General features: G+C 40.8%; 1 protein-coding gene across 2 annotated transcripts in view; it reads left to right on the top strand.

Annotated features, from left to right (window-relative positions):
- Nucleotides 1-20,057, top strand: part of LAMB1 (laminin subunit beta 1) — an 84,826-nt gene that overhangs the window by 60,164 nt on the left and 4,605 nt on the right. For both annotated transcript variants that reach the window (XM_007982563.3, XM_073009249.1), the window contains 7 exons: nt 8,567-8,936; nt 11,625-11,809; nt 13,271-13,512; nt 16,500-16,703; nt 17,388-17,532; nt 19,243-19,450; nt 19,655-19,796. In XM_007982563.3, coding sequence (XP_007980754.3) covers nt 8,567-8,936; nt 11,625-11,809; nt 13,271-13,512; nt 16,500-16,703; nt 17,388-17,532; nt 19,243-19,450; nt 19,655-19,796 — 1,496 coding nt within the window. The remainder of the gene's footprint in view (nt 1-8,566; nt 8,937-11,624; nt 11,810-13,270; nt 13,513-16,499; nt 16,704-17,387; nt 17,533-19,242; nt 19,451-19,654; nt 19,797-20,057) is intronic.

Here is a 20,057-nt window from a genome sequence, read left to right as displayed (position 1 = left end):
TGTAAGATAATCATAGATAATCATAGTTAATGGAGGAACTACAAAGATCACCTGGCTTTATGGTTTGCCCATTGTGTTGGCTGATCCCAGTGGCATAAGGGCAGCAGGGATGCAGACAGATGAAAAGATCCCATAGCAAAGAGTATAGGTCCTGGAGCCAGGCTGCCTGCATTCACTTCAAGCAATTGGTACTCCTGTATTAGAAGAAAACAAAGTCTCTTCTCATCTCCCCTACCCAGTATACTCCTCTTTTTACTCAGCTTGATAGGAATCTTTCCAATCCTCTCTGCATTTATACGTATGTATCATTCATATTTGTGACCCTAGTATTGACACCCAGTCAGCTCACACCAGCAAGAAAAAGTTGGTTTCAAGCCCTCCGGAAGTATTAGAAGCTCCAGGTGAGCACAAGTGAAAACACCTTAAGAGATACTTCCAGGTTCTAGATCTAGGTGTTCCCTTTTCCCCTTGTCTTCCCACTACATTGTCATCTCTCCAACCTTATCTTTAGGTTGTTTTTTTTTTCATGGAAGACCAGAAATCCTCTTTCCCCAAAGTGTTAAAATATGGGGTGAAGGCAGCTGACCTCATTGCAAACTTTGGCAATTCAAAGTTATAAAATGTTAGCTGGGCACGGTGGCTGACACCTGTAATCCCAGCACTTTGGGAGGCCAAGGCAGGAGGATCACTGGAGGTCAGGAGTTCGAGACCAGCCTGACCAACATGGTGAAACCCCATCTCTACTAAAAATACAAAAATTAATCAGGCGTGGTGGTGCACACCTATAATCCTGGCTACTCGGCAGGCTGAGGCATGAGAATCACTTGAACCCAGGAGGCAGAGGTTGCAGTGAGCAGAGATCGTGCCATTATACTCCAGCCTAGGTGACAGAGCAAGGCTCTGTCTCAAAAAAAAAAAAAAAAAAAAAAAAAAAAAAAAAAATATATATATATATATATATATATATAAAATGTTGAGGCATCTTTCTTTGGGGTGTTAAAGTAGACATTATCCCTCCTTTGTGCCCACAGTGGCTGAGCTGGGGTGAGGACATCTGGAAATTTGGGAGGAGGGGAGTATTTTGGGTCATCACCATAATGGGGTCGTTGCTATAGGCACTAGGTGTGTAGGAGTCAAGGATAATAAATGTCCCACAGTGCTTAAGGCAGTCTGTCAGACAGAGAAAGTGTTGGATCCTTAATGCTTTTGGCACTCTTTTTGCTCATAACCTACAAAGCACCCAGAGAGGGTGAGAATTGATTTGAGTGGACAATGGGGGATTGATTCATGGCCATCTAGGGGCCTGGTGCATACAGGGTGGCAACAGGAGTAGGACCAGTGTGGCCTGTGAAGGCAGGGGCCAAGATGCAGAGGCAGACAAGGCTCATGGTTCTGTTTGTGCTGGAATGCATTCACGAATAGAAACAGGAGGACAGGGGCTTTCTGAAGGGATGGGCCCAGAAATCAGCAGGAGCAAGAAGAGGTGTCATTCAAAATTAGATGGAACTATGCAAAAAGAACATCAGCTCTTTTCTCCAATTATATAATTGCTTGACAAATATGTTTTCAGTTGAATTGGTTTGTTAAAGGGCATAAATTTAGACTTTCTGGTGCCAACTAGCTAACAATACGCTTATAGAAAGATTTAAGTCCTAGCTAAGTATTCCCCTTATGGAAAAAAAGAATGTAGTTATATAAAAGACAAATGAGTTGAGCCTCCAACTTACAGATTGTTGAATGTTCCTATTGTCCAGGCGGGTTGGGGCTGTCGGCCCATCGTGCCAAGCCTGAACAAGCCCACCACTGTGCTGGGATGGAGAGGGAATCTCATCCACCCACCATGAACGTGCTGGAGAAAACAGCCTGGAGCGCTGCATTGTCCTCCTCAGGAGTCCAAGGGTCACAGGAGGAATCTTTCTGTTGATTCATAGACAGCAAAAAGGAAGGGTAAAGTTTCCATTTGGGGCCTCTGGCTCTTGGAAAAGGGCAGTGTCTCTAAACCCAGGCAAACTGTAAATGTGGGGCATACTCAAGAGGCTTTGGGTAGTGGCCACTTCCCCACCATGCTTGTTTCTCATTTCGTGTTTTTTAGTAGAAAAACACAGTGTGTTCTTTTGCCCAGACATTAATCTTTAGAATGCCTGTATTTTCTAATGTTGGGATTTCTTTCACAACCACCCACCTTAATATTTCCATTGTGACTCACAAAATCAGACTTCATTTGATTCTTTGGAGAACTATAAATACTGTTGAAGTAGAGTGAAGTCTTGTCTAACATAATCCTAATTACAGAATGTATCCTCAGAAGTGGTAGGCTAGACCAGAACTGGGCAGACCACAGGCAGAGGCCAAATCCAGCCCCCTGCCCATAGTGGTTAATAAAGTTTTACACCCACTTGTTTATGTATTTTCCTGGCTGCTTGTGGACAGCAATGCCAGAGTCAAGTCATCATGACAGAGACAGAATGGCCTGAAAGCTGGAAAGATTTACTATTTCAACTTTTACATTAAAACTTGATGACCCCTGTGCTAGACAGGCAGCTCATTCCTGGCAGACGAAATTATATTCATCCCCCAACTTTCATTCCAAAATTGAAGTTATATTACTGAAGCCAAAAAGGGAAGAGGATAGAAGAGAATGTCAGAAAAAAGAAAATCCCATGTAAGAGATAAAAATTATTTAAATTGCCCTTGCTTTTAGTAAATAGAAATGCCTAAAGTATAAGTAAACTTCTTGGCATTGCAGCAGATCCTGGAGTCCCATGTTGCTTTGAGGCAGGGTCCATGGCAGAAGAGAACCCGATTACCTGAATCTTAGGGTGTGGCACTTTCTCTGTCCCAAGGCAAATTTAAGTTTCCAACAGAAAGGAGGATAATAAGCCCAACACTGAGTGACCAATGGTGTGGAGTGGGGAGTGGACACAGAGAGAACAGCTGATACTGTTCTGCCACTTGCAGGCTATTTGGGGACATGAGGTACATAAAATGAAGTAAAAAGATAGCAGAAAGTAAGTGGTACAAACTTTCAATTGTCAGAAGAAGATCAGTAGTAACTGGAGTCATTAGGGAAGGGTTTGCAGAAAAGATTAGCTCTAGTGGCCATCTACAGATAATGTGCTGAGTGCCAAGCACTTTTAGGCATATTATGTAAGTATTCTTAATTTTATCCTTGCAACAAACAACCTATGGGGGTATCATCCCCATTTCACAGTTGACTAATCTCAGACTCAGAGAGGTTAAGGGACTTGCCCAAAGGCTTATCGCGAGTGAGGAAAGAACTGGGATCTGAAGCCAGGCCTATGTGGCCTCCTGTCCCAGCTCTTTCCACAAGTCTAGGGGCTACTAGTTGACAGTTGATATTGAGAGAGGAAATTGTCATCCTAGCTAAAGGACAATACAGCTCTGGGAGGTGCCCTCAGGAAACAGTCTTAGCTGGAGAGTCATGAAGAGATTTGGTTTCACCAGACTGTGCGAAGCCTTCAGTGCCAGGCCATTGAGGGTAGACTTCGTTCAGTGGGCACAGGAAGGTCTGGAGGAGCAGAGGGAAGGATGTAAAGGAAGCAGGCAATATAAGTCTATGTGATAAATGGGTACATAGACTATTTCCCATTCTGGCATTGACTTGCTAGTGTTCTCCTCTGGGCCTTCATATCTTGAAAATCGGTACAATAGCTTTCATTTACCTACCTCTTAAAAATTATGTTTGAAATGATAAGAAAACTTACTAAAAATAGAGGAAGCCTACTGACCACAGAACAGAGAGTATATTCACAGATGAAAGTCGAATTATTACGGCTTGTTAAAATGATTATTTAAAAAATACTATTTTTATTATTTGTTCATCTTAAAGATTAGGCAACAACTTTTGCTATATATGCTCTCCTTTCCAAGAGAAAGTTGCTGATTCTCTGCCAAGTAATCCCATTTCTTAAAATAAGGCTGTGCTTTATCCAGGTCATTTGGATTCTGACTCCTTTCTCTTAAGAGAGAAGAAACCCCACTGGACCTCGTCAGCGGCAGCCAGAATAGTCAGTTCACAGTTTTTCAGATCCTGGTGGGTGTGTGAGATGATGGGAGAATCTCCTCCATACATTAGTCTATGAAGTTTTACTAACTTGTCAAGTGTGAACTGACGTTTCCGCTTCAGCCACGTGAGTGTGGGAGTTTCACTGAAAATATTCTTGAAGTGGAGGGGGTCTTTTTACAAGGTTGTAAAATGTGGGCCTTCTGGTGCCTGCCTCTTAGGTGATCCCAAGAGAAGCAATTCTGGAAATTCAATAGCCAGGGAGGGAAGCACATGACCAGGGGCTTCAGCTTGAAATCAAAACCAGGTGCATTTGAGACTAGTTATTTGGTGCCCTTCCCGGAGAGTCAGGACCAACTTTTTCAATAATGAGACTGCAATCCAGTCATCTGTGAGATTTGATGGTTTACTTTTCAGTTGGGAGAAAGGAATGTTGGTCAGCTGGGGTGAACTGGTGGTTGACTTCTGGAGAGAGCCTAAGCTCTGCTGGCTCATTGGAACTCTTGCCCAGGCTAATTTCCCTTGGCCAGATAAAGAGGGAAGCCTTATCTGCCTTTAAAGTCTTTCAGGGTTGGGCTGTTTTCCCCTTAAAGATGCCTGTGACAGAATGGGAGCGAGACATGCCTTTAGCAATGAAATAAATGAAAAATGATCAGAGAAATTAAAAATAAACAAACATATGCAGGCATCCCTTGCCCCAAGCATGAATCCAGCAAAAACCTAATATTTAGGACTGAACAAAGGTGTACCTTTGCATCATCTATGGGAAATAAATAATTGTCTAAGCAAACTACAAGCAATATGCAGCTCTGCCTCAATTGTGTGAAGCCTAAGGGAGATAAGGGTGAGTAGGCCCCAGAGGGCTGCCTCCCCCTGACCACTGGCTGGGCCCTGCAGGGCAAGGGCAGACAACGTAGTTTTATTACAAATGGCATCACTTCTTCCTCTGTTATGTAAGTCCTGAGATTTGTGCATCAGCCTACACTGGTGAACTTCCAAAGTCGTGATTCTGCTCCAGTGCCACCCTTTGAAGGTATCTCTTTCTCCACAGACACAGACACACATACATACACACACACGCACATGCTCTTTTTTTCTCTAACATACAGAAGGCGGGCAGAAACAGCTGGGAAAGTAACAGTCAGTGCCCCCACAAAGCAGGGTCTCATGACTCTAAACATCAGTATCTCCTGGGAACTTAGAAACAAAAATAATTCTGGGCCCCACCCAGACCTACTAAATCAGAATGGGGGGATGGGAGGAGAGTGGAGAAGCAATCTGTTTTTTAATGAACCTTCCAGGTGATTCTGATACCTACCCAAGTTTGAGAGCTGAGGACCCAGGTGACTCGGGTAACTTTTAGCTTTCTTTCTGGAAGATGACTAAATTTTACCAAATGATAATGGAAATCTATTTCTAAAATCTAAACAACATAAACTCTTAAGGTACTAAGTTCTTTAAGTTATTTGTAAGTTATCTAAGTTCTTCCTAATCTCAGAAATTGATTAATCTAGTGGTTTTCCCAAGCCTTTCTCATTATTTCTCTGGGGTGTCACTGGCATTGACTTCCACTAAGAAAAGATCTCACGGTCAAATGACTTTGGCATACAACTGGATAAAAACAATGTAAAACAAGTTTTTCCTGCAGAACTCTTCTGAGTCTATAATATGCTGACACTTGTTTTTAATCTTCAAGATAAGGATACAGAATTTCTCATAATGGGATACTTTTCTCAAGGAACACGTCATAGAACTGATGGTCTATGGATCACTATTAAAGTTATCCATGGTTTGGGCAGCTTCCTGATTCATTATGAGAATATTCCCCAAACAAGAAAAATGAAACATACCTTATGTGCCTGGAAAGGATCTGTTTTTTGAAAAACATACACCGAAGTTTTACTTTTGAAATCCTAAGGTCTTGGTTTCGAAAACCCCAGGCACTAAGGAAATTACATGTTTTAAAATCCTAAAGGTTGAAGAATTAATATTCTAAACTTCAAATTTTGGAATAATCATGTTTTTTGGCAAATACATATAAACATATGGCCAGAACATATGTTTTTCCCCTTTATCCAATGGAAATATGACCAAGCATCACTCTTAGCAGAAGACTACCAGACACTTGTAGGGACACAAAAAGCGGTAATAAAAATGATTTATTTATTGAATGCTTGCTATAGACCAGATGCTCTTCTAAGCACTTTGTAATTATTTTATCTCGAAAGCAGTCCTGTAGTTATAATCATTACCTCTTCTTACAGATGTGGAAGACGTGACTCAGTTTCCTAATTACCCACGGTCACATAACAGGTGTGGAGAAGGCAGGATTTACAACCTCAGTCTACAGTTCATGTTCTTAACCACAATGCTGTCCTTCTCAAACCTGCCACTCGAGAGCTTGGAATGTAGGGGGAGAACAAAGGCAATAAAAAGACAAACTAGCAATACAAGGCAGGATGTGGTGAGGGCCAAATGAGTGGGCCACAAACACATGCCTCTGGGTTGAAAGGATGGTCATGTCATAGCAGATCTCAGGACCCTCAGTATAACTGGCTCTGGGAGATGTTCCGTTAGAAAGTTTTTCAGAGGAAGGCTGGGTGCGGTGGCTCACACCTGTAATCCCAGAACTTCGGGAGGCCAAGGTGGGCATATCACGAGGTCAAGAGATCGAGACCATCCTGGCCAACATGGTGAAACCCTGTCTCTACTTAAAATACAAAAATTAGCTGGGTGTGGTGGCGCATGCCTGTAGTCCCAGCTACTCAGGAGGTGGAGGCAGGAGAATAGCTTGAACCCGGGAAGTGGAGGTTGGAGTCAGCCGAGATCGTGCCATTGCACTCTAGCCTGGGTGACACAGCAAGACTCTGTTCCCCCAAAAAAGGAAGTTTTTCAGAGGCAAATCACAGCTATTGGCCCAAGATTTTATACAGATATCTGAGAAAAGGCTGCAGACAGTGGCTCATGCCTGTAATCCCAGCACTTTGGGAGGCCGAGGCGGGCAGATCACCTGAGGTCGGGAGTTCCAGACCAGCTTAACCAACATGGAGAAACCCTGTCTCTAATTTAAAAAAACAAAACAAAACAAAACAAAATTAGCTGGGTGTGGTGGCGCATGCCTGTGGAGGCTGAGGCAGGAGAATTGCTTGAACCTGGGAGGCGGAGGTTGCAGTGAGCTGAGATTGTGCCATTGCACTCCAGCCTGGGCAACAAGACCAAAACTCCGTCTGAAAAAAAAAAAAAAAATCTGAGAAAGCATGAATCTGTTGTGCTTTGCCACACTTGACATTGCACTTCAGGAGGATTATTTTCTGTTATAAAGGTATGTAAGCGTCCTTGCAAGCCTAGACTAAAATAAGGTTAGGGCTTCATTTGGCAAAGACGTTTGGATTCTGATTGCATGTTAACCCTGGGTCCGATGCTGAAAAAGGAAAAATAGTTTAAGATGTGCCCCTGCCCTTGGAGTCCACAATCCAGTTAGAGAAATAAGATAGTATATTACTTTATGTATTCCTACCTTTTGCCAGAATGGGTGGAAGCCCAGTGATAAGATGTTAGTATAAGGCCTTTTGTTACTTAAACCTTATATAAATACTTTTAAATGTCAGATGTTGATATAAAAATGATTTGGTCACCTGAAATTTGGGAATCTAAGCCAGGGTCCAAGGGCACAGCCATTGTGCTAAGTAATCTCAGCCACAGCTACTGGCCAAGAACAGATTTTGTCCTGTATGGCATGTGATTTTACCCTATGCCATTTGGCTTTGCATAAGGTGCCAATCCTATTGGGTCTGTGAGAGGCTGAGACTGCATGGCTCCCAAGATCTCTGCTTGTAGTACTGGCAGTGGTCATCACAATGGCAGACAACCCCAAGTTAGATTATACTTAGTTAAAAGCCTTTAAACTGGATACTTAGAATTCCTTTGGGTTTTGTTTTGTTTTGATCACGTTTATTGCATTTCATCAAGTATGTTTTGTTGCGAGATAGAGTCAGGTATGTTAGGAACTGCTCATTTGTGATGTATTCGATGCCAGGTGGCATGTTAGCAGGATGTAACCCGGATTGTTTGTACAGACATGGTATGTAGGGAAATCCTAGTAAGGGGGAGGCAAAGGCAGAACGGAGGTGATGAGTACAGACTCCAGAGTTGCAAAGAACTGAATCAGAGTCCTGGCGTGGCCTTTCCCTTGCAGTGAGACTTGAGGCATGTTACGTAATCTCTCTAATCTCTCAGTTCCCACATCTGCGAAATAGTGATTATTATAACACCTATCCCATGGGGTTATTCTGAGAGTTAAATGGGGTCATTCATGTAAAATATTTCTGTTTAAAGTATTATTACTGCTAAGGGGTTAGCAACCATTGAAGTCACGCATGTGCTACAAGAAGCTGCTACAGTCTCTACCTGAGCTGCTGGTCAGTTGTCATCGATGGATGACACCTTCCCATTTTCACAGTGAAATGAGGATTCTAAATGGCACATCTTGTCACTGAGGTTCACGATCAAGTAGATCAGCTAGCATTGCTTCTTCCCTTCTAGCCTGTGACTGTGACCCCAGGGGCATTGAGACGCCACAGTGTGACCAGTCCACGGGCCAGTGTGTCTGCGTGGAGGGTGTTGAGGGTCCACGCTGTGACAAGTGCACGCGAGGGTACTCGGGGGTCTTCCCTGACTGCACACCCTGCCACCAGTGCTTTGCTCTCTGGGACGTGATCATTGCTGAGCTGACCAACAGGACACACAGATTCCTGGAGAAAGCCAAGGCCTTGAAGATCAGTGGTGTGATCGGGCCTTACCGTGAGACTGTGGACTCGGTGGAGAGGAAAGTCAGCGAGATAAAAGACATCCTGGCGCAGAGCCCCGCAGCAGAGCCACTGAAAAACATTGGGAATCTCTTTGAGGAAGCAGAGTAAGTAGTTAATGAGCCAGAGGAATAACTCACAATATTTTTTCAGCTTTATGAATAAACAGCAAAGATTTCCTGGCATGGTGCTTCCATCAGGAGGTTGGGTTAGTCCTGTGGGTGAAAACAGATTCTGAGCCATTTATTTTCCAGCAGTCTTGACTGGGCATTTGGGTGAGTGAATGTTGGCATATCCATGGGGATCAGCCTTCTGGAGGCTGCAGTACAGAACATGCAAGCAGTATACTCAGTGCTCCTCCTTGCAAATCATGTTCTAAGTCAGTAAAATGGGAGGCATGCTGGATTTAGAAGACAAAGATCCATAACTGAGTCTTGGCTCTGATGCTAGGCTTGTGAACTTGGTTGACTCAGTTCCTGAGCCTGTATTTTCTCTCCTGTGGAGAAGGGGTAGGATAATATATGCCATTACCTTATGCAGTAATGAAAGGATTGATATATAAAATGACAACAGGATTGAAAAAAATCTATAAATGGTTAAGTATTGCTACTATGGGGGAAATGCCATTACCTCAAGTAAGACTCCTTACTTCAAGTTTTTTCTGCTTCTCTGCCATTAGTCCACCAGACCAGTGCTTCATTCATCTAGTTATAACAGCCGTCTACACTGAAAGTCCTCATCCCACCCCTTCTCTGGGTAATTTTCCCTCTGATTGGACAGTGTTTGCTAGTGGAAGCCTAGAGACTTGAGCTGAGTGATGCTGAACTTCTCAAGGATCATTTTTCTACCCTTTCTCCCAGCCTCCCCTCTCTTGCCCCTAAACATCCCAATTCCTTTTGCCAAATTATTTTTTGCCAAAAAGGAACCCCCAAAACAGCACAATAAAACCTAAGTGCTAAAGGACAAAAACAGGAAAGGGTATGAGGCATCTGTGCTTCCCTAGATGCTATAGTTTCACTGCAGACTCACCATCTAGGCCTGAGGGGACCACTTCACAGTTAAATCCTGCACACTGAGGTGTTTATATTACGAAATGACAGTAACATTTTGTGTGTGTGATGAGACTTTAATCAGCATCTCTAAGAAGCCAGAGGGACTTTTCATCTCATACCATACATGAGTAGCAGAAGACAGCAACTTGAAGGAAGTCCTTCCTAGACCTGGATTGAAAGTAATTGGACCTTGATGTCAAGCCTCGGGTTTTATGCCCAAGACCATGTAGCTGGCCAGAGTGTTAGGAAATGTCTGATGCAGGGCGACAATGCATTTAATGAGGCATTTTACCTCACTGAAAAGACTAAGCCTCCTAATGTGCAGAGATCACAGTTGTGGCAGGCCGTGGTCCGAATGCAAGCCCATTTAGGAAATGATTCTTGGCCTGGGTCTTACGCACCTCTGGGAGGAAGAAAAAATCTGGTGTCCTTTGAGAGCCTGCCAGAAGAGAGATTACATTCCCAAAACAGCTCTGTTTCTACCCTCACTATTCATTTAACTAGACAGATTGTAATAATCACAGGGAAACTAGTTCCATTACTCTTTTTTCAACATACTATCCAAGGATACATGTTTTAGGAACCAAAGTGGCCTTATTTTAAAATATGTTAGATTTGCTTGTTTTAAAAAATTGTATCATTTTATGAGAACTGAGAAGAAATGAAAGCCTTCTGTGAGGCAAATAATAAAAGCAAAGCACTGAAAAAAGAAACTATGTACATTATCCTCAGGGAAAAGGCATTGAAATGTAATTTAATCTACCATTTCAAACGATCCCTTTAATTACTTTTTGAGTTGGGTTATGGTTTTATCTCAGCCTTACATGTCATTTTTCTAATGGCTCCCAACCTTTCAGCATCTTTACATTTTCCTGGTTTTTTATACTATTATATCCCCAAGAAGACAATTATATTCAATTAGGTGAACCAATAATACCCAGAGGTAAAGTCTGCTCAAATATTACTTTATTTACGATACACATACAACCCCACCTGCACCCACCTGGAGCACACTCCCACATGCACACACATGCCCACATACTATGTACACAGTAATATACAAATAGATGTCAAAAGTACGGCCTTGTAGGTTTGAAAGTGCAGAACAAAATGCAGTTTAGATTCCAAATTAAATACCGTGAAAGCTAAATGTTCTTATTTCATTCTTAGTAGATGCTATTTTCTTTTAAAAAATAAAAAGGCTGTTGGTAGGAGGAGGAGGCTCCTCTGATGGAAGAGAGGAGTGTATGAAAGCTGATACAGCTGGCTCCTGTTGTCTTTGTGGTAGGCTATAGGGCTTCCTCTCTGCATGTTCCATCTTGAAGGAGATAGGCTTAGGGAAGAATGTTTTGGGCTGGTGGCTGGGAGGCCTAACTGTATACCAGAGTCATTTATGTCTTAAGTTTTTACGATTGTAAGGGCTTGAAGCTGCCTGCGAATGGAGCCGGAACTCCACACTCTGACCTGTGCTCATGTTACAGCGGAAATTTGGAATCCCTTAAATGGCTTATCTGCCACAACTCAGCTGAGTGGTATTTCTGTGTTTCTTAAGTCTGAACAAAGAAAAATAGTCAGATTTAATACAATCTTTTATAAGGAAAATAAAACTAGCACTTAGAAAGAGATGAAATGTTACAAATTACTGAATTGGTTTGAAATTAGTAATGGATACAGTACTAGTAGAAAATATGAAATGTAAAAGTCCTCCCTTGGGTTTATGTAAGCTTAACTTTCTCTTTACAGGAAACTGATTAAAGATGTTACAGAAATGATGGCTCAAGTAGAAGTGAAATTATCTGACACAACTTCCCAAAGCAACAGCACAGCCAAAGAACTGGATTCTCTACAGACAGAAGCGGAAAGCCTAGACAACACTGTGAAAGAACTTGCTGAACAACTGGAATTTATCAAAAACTCAGATATTCGGGGTGAGCATTTTTTGGTGCAAATACTCAGTCCCAGACCATGAATTTAACAATATGTCTAACCTTTCAATATAGCAATTTTGGAAAAAAAATTTGTTTTCTAATAAATTTTAAAACTGCTCATCCAGTTTCTGGCACAAATGAGGATCAAAGTCCCCATTTTACAAATGTGGGACTTGGGCACAGAGAACCTAAGGGACACAGCAAAGGTCTCACAGAGTGAATGGCAATAGTTGTATCAGAATGGTATCCATTTCCTGATTTTTTTTTTCCTCCAGTTAGTAGTTTAATCCCTTGTCATTTTCTTGGATGGGGGTTCTTTTAATACTTAAGGTATTAATACTTCTGCAAATCCTTTCACATTCAAGAATGCTGCTTGGTCAGAAAAAATTTTTTGCAAATCATTATTTATATCTTAGACCATATAGGATCCTCAGCAAAAAGTGAAAGAATGTAGAAATATGTTACATCATACTATCCAACTATCCATACTGTTTTATGCATGATTGCTTTTGGACAAAAGCTAAAACACATCGTGCTGTTATATATAATACCGTCATCCCTTGGAATCCATGAGGACTGGTTCCAGGACCCACTGCAGAAATCAAAATCCACAGATGGTCAAGTCCGTTATATAAAATGGCATAGTATTTGCATATAACCCATGCATATCCTCCTATATACTTTTCTTTCTTTTTCTCTCTCCCTCTCTCTCTCTCTTTCTCTTTCTTTCTTTCTTTCTTTAAGAAATGGGCTCTTGCTATGCTGCTCAGGCTGATCTTGAACTCCTGGACTCAAGTGATCCTCCCGTCTCAGACTTCTGAATAGCTGAGATTATAGAGGTGAACCACCATACCCAGCTTTACTTTTTTTTTTTCCCTCCAGTATACTTTAAAATAATCTCTAGATTACTTACAATACCTAATAGAATGTAAATGCTATGTAAATAGTTGTTATACGTTATTGTTTAGGAAATAATGGCAAGAAAAAGTCTGTACACATTCAGTACAGGTACAACCATTTTTTCCAAATGCTTTCTATCCACAGTTGGTTGAATCCACATTATGTGGATTCTACCAATATGGAAGGGCTACTATATTAGTCATTAGAGTGGATCTGAATAAAAGATTGAGAAAAGTCATCTGGTCATATAATCTTCAGGCTGCCTGACACCAGCTGTTTATAAAGAACTGGATGTTTGCTTGTGAATAGAAACAAGATTGCATGATTTTCTTAATTTTTCATTTTTCACCCAGATGTTTGCCATACTCCAGAGCTGGAGTAGGTGCTAATGGGACAAAACATATTCATTGCTCCTGAAAACTGTATTTCATAAATATTTTTTCTTGAATTTTAAAACCTTACAGTAAATGTAGGACCTGAAGACATCAAATATAGACACTGCTTGGGGAGGAAGCCTAGTATGATGAGGTTAACTGTGGGCAATTTCATTTCCTACCGTAGGTGCCTTGGATAGCATTACCAAGTATTTCCAGATGTCTCTCGAGGCAGAGGAGAGGGTGAATGCCTCCACCACAGAACCCAACAGTACTGTGGAACAGTCAGCCCTCATGAGAGACAGAGTAGAAGATGTGATGATGGAGCGAGAATCCCAGTTCAAGGAAAAACAAGAGGAGCAGGCTCGCCTCCTTGATGAACTGGCAGGCAAGCTGCAAAGCCTAGACCTTTCAGCCGCTGCTGAAATGGTAAGGTTTGGGGGTGTGGCCTTACTGCTATGGTGCTGAGAAAAAAAAAACACTATCCTTTGTCTTTATTATAATAGTTTGCAAATGAATCAGCAGGAGTGAAACTCCTAGGCTGAGGTCTCTGGATCCTGGAATGGGCTATCTGTAACCAAGAAAGATTAAAAACAGCAGCATATGGGTTTCCAGCCCTCCCCTCTTCTGTTTCTCTGGTCCTCAACTAAAGAATGAATCGTGACTGGTCTCCCATTCTGTTTTAGCTACTCAGTGACATCGCACTGAAACTTGATCCTTTTTACACTGTGAACATTTCTTTAATTTTTTTTTTCCTAAGTAGAGATAGGGTCTCACGACATTGCTCAGGTTAGTCTTGAACTCCTGGTCTCCAGCAATCCTTCTCCCACCTCAGCCTCCCAAAGTGCTGGGATTACAGGCTAACACCCCTGCCCACCCCCACCCCCCCTTTTTTTTTTAAGAGATGGAGTCTCGCTATGTTGCCCAGGCTGACCTCAAACTCCTAGGCTGAAGCAATCCTCCCACCTCACCCTCCTGAGAAGCTGCGATGGCAGGCATGTGTCACCGTACCCAGCTTGGACACTCCTTTTTTAGTTTGTTCTGATTTGAAATATAAAACCCATCTCAGTGTAGGAAATCAGAATCATTCTAGAAGGGGCTTCCGTTAAAAATTAAAGGGAGCAAAAGAATTTTTTCATAGGTATTAGCTATTATGTTCCTTTGTTCCAGTAACTTTACCTAGTGAAGATTAACCCTGAAACCAGCCTAGAAAGTAGATTCATTTCCCAGAAAGTTTTAAAAAGTAACTCTGGAGCCAAATGAAATTGAGTTGTGAGTTTAATGAAAATCAGGCAGAAGGCCCCAAAAAAGCCTAACTGAGCCTGTTTCTTCCTCTTCCTTCCTGTTTTTTCAAGGAAGGATACCTATCTGAGATAATTTGGAGGGTATTTTTTATAGACAAAGGTTTGTGTTCTCTTAGCCCAGACACACAGAGAAAGTTAAAGATGGAAGGTACATAGGCACAGAAGAGTTCAAACTTCATTACAGCTTTGTCTTAGTGATGGTTCCTCCCTCCTCTCATCCTCACTTTCTCTGAAATAGACAATATTAGTCACAATATAAGACAGTGTTTATTGATGCCTGCTAGGTTTCATACTCATTATCTTCTGAAACTTTATAGCAAACAGGGAGCAAATAATCTGTCATTTATTAAATGGAAAAATAAAAGATGAAGAAAAAAGAAAAATGAAGGCCTACAGCAATGTGTAAATTGCAGCTAACAGGAGACAAAGTTATTAAGCATAAAATGCCAATTCTCTCAATCTTTCCTTGCATATTGTAGTTAAAAACAAAAAAATCAGTCATCACAAACAAGTTCTCTGTGACCTACAAGCAGCAGCTAAGCATGCTAAAGGATTTTTGTCTTGAACTGGAGGTATCTCCGTGGGCAACAGGGAGGTGCATGGGCGGTGGGTGGGGTTCGGGGTTCCTCTGGCCTTTCAAATGCGTGCCCTTCCCTATGCTTGCTTTTCCACCTGGGAAACTACCTAGGGATTAGCAGCTTCTTCAGTTCTCTTACTGTGTTTTTGTCTTTGTTAATGATCCTGTGAGAATTCTTTCTGTAAGTTCTTTACTGCCATTTCCTTGTGTAGAGAGACTTTTGTCCTTTTGTTTTTCAGGTACTTCTAGTTCTGTATCTTTGTGGATATTTAGCTAGAGCCATGCTGGTTTCCCCCCCCCACCCCCCCATGTCTGCTCCGTCTGTTGAAACAAAACGATCTTCTATGTGTGCTGTCAGATGGTTTTTAAAAAGAAACACTTCTGTTCTTAAGACTCGTGTTCTATAGCATGCAGAATACACTTTATATTCTGAAGCTTTTTGTGTTTTTGTAAATCAGATAAATGATTTATTTTAGTTGTAATTTGAGATATAATGGGATTATAATTATCTCAAAATTATTAGGCCAAAGAGTTGATTGTATTTATTTAAAAACTGCTTTTTTGTACTTTTTAAAAACAATATTTTCCTTGTCTTTGGGAATATTCTGTTAACTGCTTTTCACTGCAGTAAATCTTTGGCTTCTTTTCAGTATGAGCATTTCCACAAAACAGCTCTAAATGCAATTTTCTTCCTGCTCAACCTTTTCTATCATATAGCGCACTTGTATTATAATTTATCACTTTGCATTTGTATGCCATGACCAAGTGGTGATCTTTGAGAGGTTCTGGTAGGTAAGAAAGGAGGACTCTAGGCATGTGTGATGGCTGTGGGGGGTGGTAATTTGGAAACGCTTCATCTACCTTTGTTCCTTTGTACTGTTTTCTTTAACATGTGGAATGTTTTCCCACTTCCCCTGCTCAAATCCCACCAGCCAACAAATCCTTCTTCAGCTACAACTATAGCATTCCTCTGCAGTCTCTCCTTTGTCTACTTTCTTTCAATAATGACTGCATCTGACCTATTCTTGGCTATTTTATGTGGAATGATCCAGTCCTAACAAGATGGGAAGTTACTAAAAGGCTAGGTAATAGGTCTTTTATGTCACCATATTTACCGGAGGAGTTAACATGATGCTGGTGCTGGCCCCAAAGATGGTTCACAATGGCTTTTTTTTTTTCTTTTAATCTAACTGGTTAGAAAAAAAGGAAGGCATTCCTTGGCCCTTGCATTGGCAGAATTCAACTTGATATAGCAGATGTCTGCATCCTGGGCAGAGCTCATACAGTATTTTAACTCATTTGGGCAGAAGATACTGATGAGTTGTAAACTTCTATTGTTTCCTTGGAAACAAGCAGGTTAGTTTATTCCTAAACTCTTTGCTCCCCTCTCCATTCTGTCTCCCAAACACCGTTTTTAAGCACCCTTACTGAGGACCACCTACACATTCTCTGGGGCCACCCAGGCCCTGCACAGCTGTTTTGCTGCAGCAGATTCACTATCTGAAGTATTGTGCCTGATCCTTGGCTTGTTGCAGACCTGTGGAACACCCCCAGGGGCCTCCTGTTCCGAGACTGAATGTGGCGGGCCAAACTGCAGAACTGATGAAGGAGAGAAGAAGTGTGGGGGGCCTGGCTGTGGTGGTCTGGTTACTGTTGCACACAACGCCTGGCAGAAAGCCATGGACTTGGACCAAGATGTCCTGAGTGCCCTGTCTGAAGTGGAACAGCTCTCCAAGATGGTAATTTAGTGGATGTCCTCAGTTTTTGTTATGTATGTTTGCTTTCAGCTGTGGACTAGAGGATCTGAAAGGGAGAAATCAATTCTAAATGCTAACTGAAATGAAAAGCGCATATCATAATCAAATATGAAAGTTCATGTTTCTGTGAGGTCAGAGAAAGAGATGGGGAGATTTTCTTTACAGATAAAGAATTTGCTTTCTCCTCACTCAGAGGAGAATAACACATGCTTTAGTGCAAGATGTTTAAATCTTATACTGGATAATTTGAGATAGCCATCTTACTTATATGACTCCAGGGTTATAAATACATCCAGCTGTACGAAAAAAATTCTATACTAAGCAACTGAGCATTTATTCTTCTAAAGTGACACACACTTTTTAAGTATTTATGTGGGTACCTGAGAACAAGACTCAGGACTATTTTATAGGCCAGGAGTTAAAAACAACTTGAAAAATTTTAAATGCTAGTTGTATTTATATAAGAACCCTGTTTAGGAATCTCTATACTGAATACTTGCAGTCTGTAAGAATACAATACTTTGTTGAATGGGAGAAAGTTGTTTCCCAGACACATGATTCCAAGTAACATAGTTTTTCAACATCATTTCTGGGCCATTTCCAATATTCTGGTCTCCTTCAGAAAGAACGAAAGTCTTCCATGGGTAATTTATTCTTCACATTTAGGTCTCTGAAGCAAAACTGAGGGCAGATGAGGCAAAACAGAGTGCTGAAGACATTCTGTTGAAGACAAATGCTACCAAAGAAAAAATGGACAAGAGCAATGAGGATCTGAGAAATCTAATCAAGCAAATCAGAAACTTTTTGACCCGTAAGAAATTTTTTCATTTTACTTTTAGACATTTGTTTCTGTGTGATTGTTTACATTTTAGATAAAATCAATTTCTGTCAGTGTACTGACATTTCCAAATAAGAAAAATGTCCATGTATTAAATGTTTCCACTTCTTATATATGTGTATCAAATAACTTTCTCCAATGTTATGCAGATACAGACACACCTGATGGGATACTCAGCCAATTAAAAGTCAAATATTTACAGTGAAAATTGAATTTGGAATTTGTTAGAGATTATGTATAGTAATCTCTAACCTTAAAGAAGTGGAGTTTGTTACTTTGGCATTGCCCCCAAAGCTTTGTAATTCTGTTATTTACAGGATATTATACCTATAGTTAGTTAAGAGTGTTGCTAGTTACAGTTCAAGCGTTACCAGTAAAGATGGTTTTGGCTACAAATTACAGAAAACTCAAGTGAAAGGGACTTAATCAAAAAGGATGTTTATTATCTCCCATCTTAATAAGATATCCAGTAGCAAGATAGCTTCTTGGGTCTGCGACCCACATACTTTTCATCTTTCTACTCTACCATCTTAAGCATATCAGCTTTGCCTCTAGCTCCTCATGGTTACAAGGTAGCTGCCAAAGTTCCAGACATCATATAAAGATAAACAATAATAATGGAAGAAGAGACTACCTATTCCTTGTATCTTTTTAAAAAAGAGGAAGTCTTCCCTAGAAGCCTTTAAGCAGTCATCTTTATAAACCTCACTGGCCAGAAATAAGTCACATGCCAATGCATAAATGTCACTGGAAAATGGAAATGTGATTACAGTAATTGGCAAGCTAATAAAGACTTAATGCTGGGTTGATAATTTTACCTTAGAGGCAGGTGCCTGAAGAAAATCAGTATTCTGTTAGCAAGAAAAAAGACATGGCTAATAAGAAGTCAACAGTATTTGCTAAGGATATTTTGGTAATATTCCATGGAAGCCATCATTCGAGTACATATTTTACTTGAATAAATCCTCTAGGGTCCATTTTTATGTTCAGTAGTTTAAAACATAAAGCTCGAAAGTGAATGAGGATCTGACATATTTGAAGCTTAACTTCATAAACTTTTTATTTTTCACCATTTTCCACATTTCACATTTGAAAATCCTTGGCTTCACTGACAACCCACTATCCCAGTTCTCTTCCATCTATAATTTTCTCCCTTTCTATAATTTCCTGAATCTAGATAATTTGTAAGAAATATCGAATCTTTATATCTGCATTCACAAGTTTCTGAGCTGTTTGTCCACCCTCAATTAAAAGATATCATTGCCTTTAAGTCCCAGCTTTGAGCTCTGGCCCTCTATGGTTTTCCACAATCTTCAGATTCACTCTGCTAGACTTTCCCGTAACATGCTCTGCCCTTCCTGTCTCCCCACCTAGAACTGTCCTTTCTTCTTTCAAATTCTATTACCCCTTAAAATCTAATCAGCTCCTCATCTTCCACGAAGGTTTCCCTCACTACCCAGCCTAAAACAAATTCTAGTAGTACTCAATTGTCTGCAGTTACTTTTTTTTGTGTGTAGGTCTCATCTTCCCCCAAAACCCCAGACAGATTATAAACTCTTAAACAGAAAGTTAGTGTCTCTTGGTAACCCCACCGTGCTAGTCCATAGATGACCAGTAAGTGGTTGAATGAATGAACCATCTATTCTTTTCACCTCTTTTTGGGGACATCTTTGCTTTTCACAGAGGATAGTGCTGATTTGGACAGCATTGAAGCAGTTGCTAATGAAGTACTGAAAATGGAAATGCCTAGCACCCCACAGCAATTACAGAACTTGACAGAAGATATACGTGAACGAGTTGAAAGCCTTTCTCAAGTAGAGGTTATTCTACAGCAGAGTGCTGCTGACATTGCCAGAGCTGAGATGTTGTTAGAAGAAGCTAAAAAAGCAAGGTATCTAAAGACATGGCATCTAAGGGGCTTATTTTGTGTATCTATCATGGAGTAAAAAGTATCTCTTTAACTAGTGGAACTTCTAAGAAGGACCTATGCGAGTCTCTCTGGGTCATTTCAGGAAGGCTATTCTTTAAAGAAAAGAACACTGAGAGTACTTTTTTCATGTTCAACAACAATATACTGTCTCATTATTTTACTCAGCAAAAGTGCAACAGATGTTAAAGTCACTGCAGATATGGTAAAGGAAGCTCTGGAAGAAGCAGAAAAGGCCCAGGTCGCAGCAGAGAAGGCAATTAAACAAGCAGATGAAGACATTCAAGGAACCCAGAACCTGCTAACTTCGGTAAGCATACACAATCATTACATGTATGGGAAAACAGCTACATATACACTTTTACCAGAAAAGTACATTTGTTATCTATGAACAAAAATTCTTACAACTCAACATTAAAGGATTCCTTTAATTGTAATAAATCTGAACTACTCCATTAGCATGGATGCTAAAAATAAGTGGAGATAGGTTTTCATTTGAGCTGAGATCACACCACTACACTCCAGTCTGGGCAACAGAGACTCTGTCTCAAAAAAATAAAAACACTCCTAT

The sequence above is a fragment of the Chlorocebus sabaeus genome, chromosome 21, assembly GCF_047675955.1.
Source record: "Chlorocebus sabaeus isolate Y175 chromosome 21, mChlSab1.0.hap1, whole genome shotgun sequence".
In the NCBI taxonomy this organism is placed as follows: Eukaryota; Metazoa; Chordata; class Mammalia; order Primates; family Cercopithecidae; genus Chlorocebus; species Chlorocebus sabaeus.
Note: the sequence above shows the minus strand (reverse complement) of the source record. Positions and strands in the feature narration are given on the sequence as shown.